Genomic DNA, 7,777 nt, shown 5'->3' on the forward strand with positions numbered 1-7,777 from the left:
ATTTTTAATCAAAACGAAAAGAAAGGAGAAAAAGCAGTTTTGCCCTAAAGGGGGGAAATTTTTAGCGATGAAAAAAATTATCAAATTAATCTAGGCAGTAATGGCGCAGCTGGGCCAATGAGATAAAGAGCAGTTTACAGCACATGACAACGGTGGCTGTCTTGAAGGAAAACTCCAACTTTTCCCGACTTTAATGAACGCAAATACTAAAAGAGTTTTGCAGATAACTCTGCGCGAATGAAGCAAAGTATCTAGATTCGATAAGATTGAAAATGACTGGTTGCCTGCCTGAAGGCCTAGAAAGCGACAGAACGAAGCTATCTCATATAGGATCGAACTTGGAGACTGAACGAAACTTTTCTGCAAATGGTGATATGGTAGCACTTTATATCCTCTATCTATGAAGTCTATGGACGACATGTGAACCGTTCCATTCAGTTGCTACATGCTACACATAAATTTTGTGGATTTTGCTTGGCCAGGGTATTATTTTTAATTTAAATCTATTTTCAAGGAAGCTTTCATTTCTGGAGTTCCCCTGTTTCTACCCCCGAGTTCTCTATATGCCGTAATTTCTGGTTGGGTTATAAGTTAAAAATATGTGCTAATTTAGAGCCTTTGATTGTTAATGGAAACTTGAACTGACATCAATATAAAGCTACTGTTGGGAATGCCTTCTTTGACTCCGCTTCACAAGAATATGAATAAATCAAACTACTCTAAGTTGTGCATCCATTTGTTATCTGGTGCAAGATTTTCACAAATCTTTAAAAGATTTTGGTGAATGCGACTCTTAACATCCATTGCTTACGTTTCAGGAGGACAAGACTTGGAGGTGGAACAGTCTGACAAGTCACTAATCACAAAGTTTAAGTCAGAAAATATGTCTGGTGCAGCTAAGGAACCTGATATGGAGCTGAAAAAGGTGTGTTACCTATGGGTCTGTTCCCGTCGCTCCTCCAAAAAATCTCGGATGAGGTTAGATGAGCTTGGAGGAGAGCCGTTTCAGAGGAGCCACGGGAACATTTTCGCGAGGAAATCAGCTGTTTGCGGGCTGTAACGGTTGACGATTTATGGCACGCAAACATAAATCAAGAGATAAGAATCGCTTTCTGATAAAATAACCATAGATTAATATCCAACATTACTATTTAAAGATATTCAATCGTCATCAATCACTAAAATCATTTCCACTTCCCTCAAATCTCATTTATAAACAATTCACCTTCATATTACGTGTGCCAAATGTGTCTCAGCAGAGCCTCCTCCAAAAAAACAACTTTCGTTTGGGATGAGGGAGGAGGCAAACAGTGGTGGTGAGATGTGAAATCAAGATGAGCTTGGAGGAGCTTGGAGGAGCGACGGGAACAAATTTTTGAAACGAGAGGAGGTTAGAGGAGCTTGGAGGAGGTTGGAAGAGCGACAGGAACAAACCCTATATGTGATTGTGTAAAGGTATTGTGCTGTCATCTGCTTATCATGATTTTGTCCATTATTCATGGATTCCAGAGCTCTGTTCGGTTGTTGTTTTTTAGCAGCATGCTGTTGGATTTCTCATATAAGGGATTTATTGCTGGTGCTTCTTGGCCTCTCATTGGTCAAATGAATACCTAGACCACATGAATTTGACCAAAGAGGAGCCAAGAAACAGCAGCATGCTCGCGGCCTGCTGATAAAAAACTACTACCAAACCGCACCCTGTATTAGATATTTAGATGTACTATTCTGGAAAAATCCACCTAGCTGCTATTTATTCATATTTCACTGCCAAACAAATTGCAGGTACTGAAGGGGAGCATGGCCTTCAACTGACCCCCAGGCAGTACAGGACCCTCCCCAACTAACACCTCCATCACCCCACTGCCCACGCTGGGCCAGTGCTCGGCGCCAGCCACACTGGGCGGGGCATGTTTGGTCACATACACACAATCTTTACTTGGCTCCTGATCCATGTTGCAGCACATGGTAAGCAGCATTTGAAAGAGCATAAACATTGCAACAAAAATACATTGTCCATTTTTTGGTCAGGTCAAAGTTCAAAGGTCAGGTCAGCATTGGTCATTAAAGGTAAAATTTTGCCTATTTAAACATTTTTTAACTTACCAGTGCAGTGTCCTACCAGGGTATATTGAGTCCAACCGCCCTGCCAAAAATTATATTTTTGCTTGGGTGTCAGAGGGGAAAATTGACCCAAATCGACAAAATTGGGACACTGCCAGCGCCTAACTCTGGAACCAATACCGTTACAGCGTCGCAGAAAAGCTCAGTCGATACCTAGCTGTTTAAACCCTCTTTCACCACTTTAGCCTCTAAAGAGCAAAAAGTCGTAAAATAGCCATTTTACAAAAACAGTGTTTTTGTCAATAACTTTTGACCAGGGTTGTGGAATTGATGAATTTTCGGCGACTCTGACTCCGACTCCAGCTTCTGAAAACCAACTCCGACTCTGGCTCCGGGCAACACTGTCGACTCCAATAGACTCCAGCTCCGACTCCGACACCGTAGGCTTTGCAGGGCTGCGGAGTCGTTGGATTTTCGGTGACTCCGACTCTGGCTCCGGTTTCAAAATCTACTCCGACTTCGACGCCGCTCAGAACTGTCGACTCTGACCGACTAGACTCGGCTCCGCAGCCCCGCTTTTGGCTTAAAAAAAAAAAAACGCACGGTACATTTATTTTGCCAGCATCTTGTTTCTGTCGTCGAAACGTGTTATCAAAAGTTATTGTAAAAAAGCGCTGGGGAATGGGGACCTTTTATGACCTGACATGACCTCATGGACGTACGGAGGGGTTACGGGTGCTTTTTCCGATTCAGTGTGTCAAGTTAAGGTGTAAACCGATGTTTGAGTGTTTAGAATGCGTTCGTCTAAAAGAGGAGCATTCCTATTTTCTCCGATTAATTTACAATGCAGCAAATTGATCTGACCTTAGGTCACCGTTTTGAAATTTCCGAGATATGCAGTTTGTTCATACTGCTACTTTAATCAATCGAAAGTTTCAAGGCAATCGTTCGGCCGGTGTAGCTATGACGAGCATTCAGACCTTTTTCTGAGATGAGGTCACTGGACGTGACCTGGTGACCTGACCTTGAATGACATGGGTCTGAAATTTTCACAAAATGTGCGGTTTAGATGCATTGTAAGTGTGTAAAAGTTGCGTATGATTTGCGTACGAATGTCGCTGTGTATTTATGTATCCATTTAAAATCATGTCTTTGTCAATCAATGGGCCACCCCGTTGGCGATTCTGCGAAATAAATAAATATATAAAATGAACAGGCGTGCCAAAACGCCGTTTTTTATATATCTGCCAAAAACATCGGGGGGGGGGGAGTGTCCGAACACCCCTTGACCTAGCACGGTCATTGGTGTCTCACGTGCATTTTTGTGTCGTGCTCCTCGGTGCAGGCGTTCCTGGAGCTCCAGCAGAAGATGCAGAACACCAACCAGTCAATACGGCTGTCTGACATGCAGATTGCTACGCTGAAGCGGCAGATCGATCATGCCACGCTCACCGATCGGGAGATTCAGGTGAGAAGGGAGTGAGAGAAAGGGATGGACTTAGTGAGAGGGTGAGAGGGGTATGAAACAATGTGAGGTTAGAATCACTCAAAGGATGTAATTTGGGTGACATTGCAGCTGACATGGGCCAATTTGCTGGGAGCTGAGAGTGGTGGACTAATTTAATAATGTCCTGTGGAAACCCGGTAAGAAATGGCAAGAGTTGCAATTTGCAAATGAGATGCTGCCACGTTAATAGATTTTGGCCGAAAAATTATGCAATTTTTCGCGTATTCTGTAAGTAACATGAGATGTCATAAAATTGCAAACCTCACAATGCCGAGAATCGAACCCGCGGTGCTCGGTTCTAACTGACAGCCGACTGTGCCCTCAGGCTATGCCCGACACCACGCGAGTGTATGACGGCGTGGGGAGGATGTTTGTCTTGAACAATGTGCCCACCGTGAGGAAAAACCTGGAGAAAAAACAGGCGACCAACAAGGAAAAAATCGCCAAACTAGAGGTGAGAAAGAATACCAAGGTGTATATTTGAAAAGTACATCTCGCCAGTGACATTTTTAACGTATCTAACGTCAACAAAATATTATAAGTCGCCGTGATGATAAAAATATTGAGGGTGAAAAGTTGCCATGATGATGAAAACGCTAAAATTTATTCTGAAGTGGTTGCTAATTTGCCTATAAAGTTTAAAAGCCTCATGTGTCTGATGTGAAATTTACAATCCGTGCATCCAGTCTTTGATTTGTTTCGGTAAAACCACGCGTTTATGCTCAACTTGTGTGGTATTTCAACTGACCACAATTCATTCTATATCGTTACAGGCCAACAAGCAATACTTGGAAAAGAGCCTGAAGGAATCAGAGAACAACCTCCGCGAACTGATAAGGACCAAGCAGCGTATTGCGGTCAGTTAGGGCTATCATACAACCGGGGACAGAGCGGGAGTGAGAGAGGGAGAGTGACGGAGCAGGGAGAGAGTGTATCAAGAGGGGAGAGGGAGAGAGTAACGGAGGAGTGACGGAGTAGATGGGTTTGGCACAGGGGAAAGGGAAACTCTTCACACTTTGCTCCTTGCCTGTGTATAATGATGGTGGGATGCATTGGATGATCCTCGGCTGACACTTACCGTTCTGTCGGTATGACGTCATTGTCTGATATGACGTCATCGGCTGATGAGGTGACATCACTGGTTGGTGGGATGACGTCATCGGCCTGTGAGTGTGTTTGGAAGGGTGTGAATGCGTACTAAGCTGTGTGCTATTCCGTGCTCGTTTGAGAGGAGATGGTTCATAATGTTCGGACTTTGGCGTAGAGAAGAGAAAATTACACGCCTAGAGTGGTGGGGAAGGTTTTCATTATCACTCGCCAGTTGCGTGATAACACGTTGGTTATTTGCCTAATGTGCTGCGGTTTCTTTTTTCGATAAGAAAGTCCAGTGTTCACTGTTTCACTGACAAGTCTACGAGATGAGAAATGTCTCGTGATTTTGACTGCTACTTGGGTCTTTTCGCGAATTGTTTCCCTAGGTTTTATATTTTTCAGGTTTTCACCGTCTAATTTGTGTTGCATCAATCTGTATCGTTTTGTTGTTGGCACCTCGTGTTACCAGTTTTCCGCTGCGAATTTGCTAGAGTTGCTCCTCGAGTGTTATAAGTAACAGGTAACGTCGTCAGGCCTGACAATAACAATCCTCAAAATGGTTTTACTCATATGTTCCTAACTCTTGTGTAAGCCAGAAACGTCCGCTAAATAAATCTGCAAGTAGTAAGTTTTGTTTTTGGAGACCTGTCGTCAAAAAGAGCTCAATCTAAGCAGTCGATAGTTTTTTTGTTTTGTTTTTTTTTAATCGGGAGACACTAACGGAGCGGAACAGGTGCCTATATTCTGGCAGATAATGGCGTATACTTACAACCAGGGCTGCGGAGTCGGAGTCAGAGTTGGAGTCGGTCGGAGTCGACAGTTGTGACCGGAGTCGGAGTCGGAGTCGGAGTCGATTTTAGAAACCCGAGCCGGAGTCGGAGTCGGAGTCACCGAAAATATGTCGACTCCGCAGCCCTGCTAGGTCTGCGGAGTCGGAGTCGGTCGGAGTCGACAATTCTGCCCGGAGTCGGAGTCGGAGTCGGAGCTGGTTTTTGAAAGCCGGAGTCGGGAGTCGGCGAAAATCCATCGACTCCGCAGCCCTGCTTACAACAAATCAATTTTCAATAGAATAGCGCATCATTTCATAAGTTGAGCGGTCAACTTCACATTCAGTTCACTCGACACTATTTACTTATTGGCAGTTGACGGTTGACGAAATGTTCTGTGAGAATCTGTATGTGTCTGATCAATGTGCCCACGGTGTGTTTCGGTACGTAATATCCGATACTGTTCACCAATGCTCGTGATACGATGGTCGCCACAGACAAAGGGTAAAAAGGTAAAAAAGTTTATTATTAAAACATCAGGACAGATTTGTCAGTTCAGTACGATCGAGTGACTAGCTAGAGTCCTAGACTATATCTTGGCTATAACTATCATAACCTTCTCGTAAGTTATAAAATCGGACAGTTATTTCTACGCAATTATGCGAAGCTCAAAGCCTCGAAGCTACTCTTAACATTACGTATTACACGGCAGTATCCACAATTTCCACGTTTATCGTACAGTACGGGTGACACTAGCACCACCTACAACTCCGCTCGCTATGCTGCTGCCATCTACCAGCTGGGTCGTAGCCCATCCTTCAGCGCTTCCTGAATCACTTTCGGTACCGTCCACGGCCTAATAAAACCACCCCTCCCCGGTCTTCCATGTCCCTTCTGATGTGACCCGTACCCTTCATCTGCGTACTCTTCTCCGTGGTAGGGGTACGGACGGCGGTACGGGGGTACCTCGGGGTACCTCTGGCGGTGCTCCGGGTACCCGGGACGACTGTGGTACCGAGGAGGGTACTGGTACCGGTGGGGGCTAAGAATGTTGCTGTTGAACTCGTCTGTGAAAAAGATGGGGAAGGGGTGGTTAGACGCATGTCTCCAGGACAGCTGTAATGTAATCATTGTAAGCTGTCAGATTGGCTGTGGTTGTCGGGGATGACTGAGTACATTGAATGCAATATATTCACAAAATCCAACAACGTAAATACAGGGCGCATTTTTCGTAATTGTAGCAGGGCACTTTGGTTTTACGGGGCTCATCATTATCCCTCAAAGTCACAATGTAGTGTGTAAGGTAGTGCTGAGTTTAAACGTTTTTGCTCCTCCAACTGCCACAACCAATCCCATGGCTTCCAGCACCCCACGCCTTATTCTGTGTTCTGAACCACATCAACCCACTTCAATAACGTTTAAAATCACTGAAAATCGCTTCGAGCCTTTCAGTATTGTCGTTTACCTCTTACACCTAACCCTAAACTTTCCATCCACCATAACAACCCCAAATAGCTCGACCTTCATGAACCCCGCTCATCCATAACGACTTCCCCCCCCCCTGGCCCCTCCTACAACCTTTCAACCCCCAAACACACCCTGAAGTCTCACCTTCAAATCCATCGTCGAAGAATGTATCGCCCACACCAGTCAGGCCGAACGGCCGATCTCTGCCTGCCGCGGTCTCTTCAGACGGGCGATAACTGGGGCGATATGTGGTCGGGCGATATCGCTCCTCCTTATTTGGCCGAGTGGAGGGGCTAGGAGATGGTTTAGCACGCGATGAGGTTGGGGAATAGCCTTTAGCGGTTGCAGGACGACTTGACGTGGGCTCTTCTGCGAGGATTTCGCAGAGTTTTCAGTAGAATTTTCAGTCGGTGATTCGGTAGAAGTTTCAGTAGAAGTTTCGGTGTAGGTTTCAGCAGGTTCCGAGGTAGTTGGAGCATATGTTGAAGATATAGGTGAAGAAGTAGGTTCAGTGTAGGTTGGTAGTAGGTTCAGTAGCTTCAGTTGTATACGTGACCTCATGCGTGACTGTAGTTGTCTCGTACATAGCAGCGGCAGCAGCAGCAGCGTAGTAGTCTCTTGGACATAAACCGGCTTTCAGTCGTCACATCAGAAGCGACCGTTGGGACCGGCCCATAAGTAGTCGTCATCGTTTCTTGGGTAGTGGGTGGGGCGTATGTAGGTGCTGAAGTTTCGGGCTCTGTAGGAGCTGTGGTGGGTTGAGGCCTATAGGTTGTGGGTTGTGGGTTGTAAGTTGGGGTTGCGTATTGTAGGTTGTAGGTTGTGGATTGTAAGTTGGAGGTTGCGTGTTGTAGGTTGCGGGTTGGGGGTCGTAAGTTGGAGG

The 7,777-nt window shown here is 45.4% G+C and overlaps 1 protein-coding gene across 5 annotated transcripts; it reads left to right on the top strand.

Annotated features, from left to right (window-relative positions):
- The first annotated feature begins 119 nt into the window (after positions 1–119).
- Positions 120–5,284, top strand: LOC122377253 (prefoldin subunit 1-like). Of its 5 annotated transcripts, none has more exons than XM_043357211.1 (5): positions 120–377; positions 819–925; positions 3,407–3,529; positions 3,894–4,022; positions 4,342–5,284. In XM_043357211.1, the coding sequence occupies exons 2-5, from the start codon at positions 884–886 to the stop codon at positions 4,432–4,434; spliced, it is 387 nt and encodes a 128-aa protein (XP_043213146.1). In that variant the 5' UTR covers positions 120–377; positions 819–883; the 3' UTR covers positions 4,435–5,284. The 5 variants fall into 5 exon arrangements, with proteins under 5 accessions (XP_043213146.1, XP_043213145.1, XP_043213147.1 ...); XM_043357210.1 differs by lacking the exon at positions 120–377 and adding an exon at positions 413–483; XM_043357212.1 differs by lacking the exon at positions 120–377 and adding an exon at positions 433–463.
- Positions 5,285–7,777: the final 2,493 nt, after the last annotated feature.

Source organism: Amphibalanus amphitrite, unplaced genomic scaffold, assembly GCF_019059575.1.
Source record: "Amphibalanus amphitrite isolate SeventyFive unplaced genomic scaffold, NRLGWU_Aamphi_draft 002671F_arrow, whole genome shotgun sequence".
Lineage (NCBI taxonomy): Eukaryota > Metazoa > Arthropoda > Thecostraca > Balanomorpha > Balanidae > Amphibalanus > Amphibalanus amphitrite.

Coding starts and splice junctions, on each gene's coding strand:
- LOC122377253 (XM_043357211.1), top strand. CDS start 884: ATGTCTGGTGCAGCTAAGGAACCTGATATGGAGCTGAAAAAG. Junction 926..3,406: donor CTGATATGGAGCTGAAAAAG/GTGTGTTACCTA, acceptor TCCTCGGTGCAG/GCGTTCCTGGAGCTCCAGCA. Junction 4,023..4,341: donor AAAAAATCGCCAAACTAGAG/GTGAGAAAGAAT, acceptor ATATCGTTACAG/GCCAACAAGCAATACTTGGA.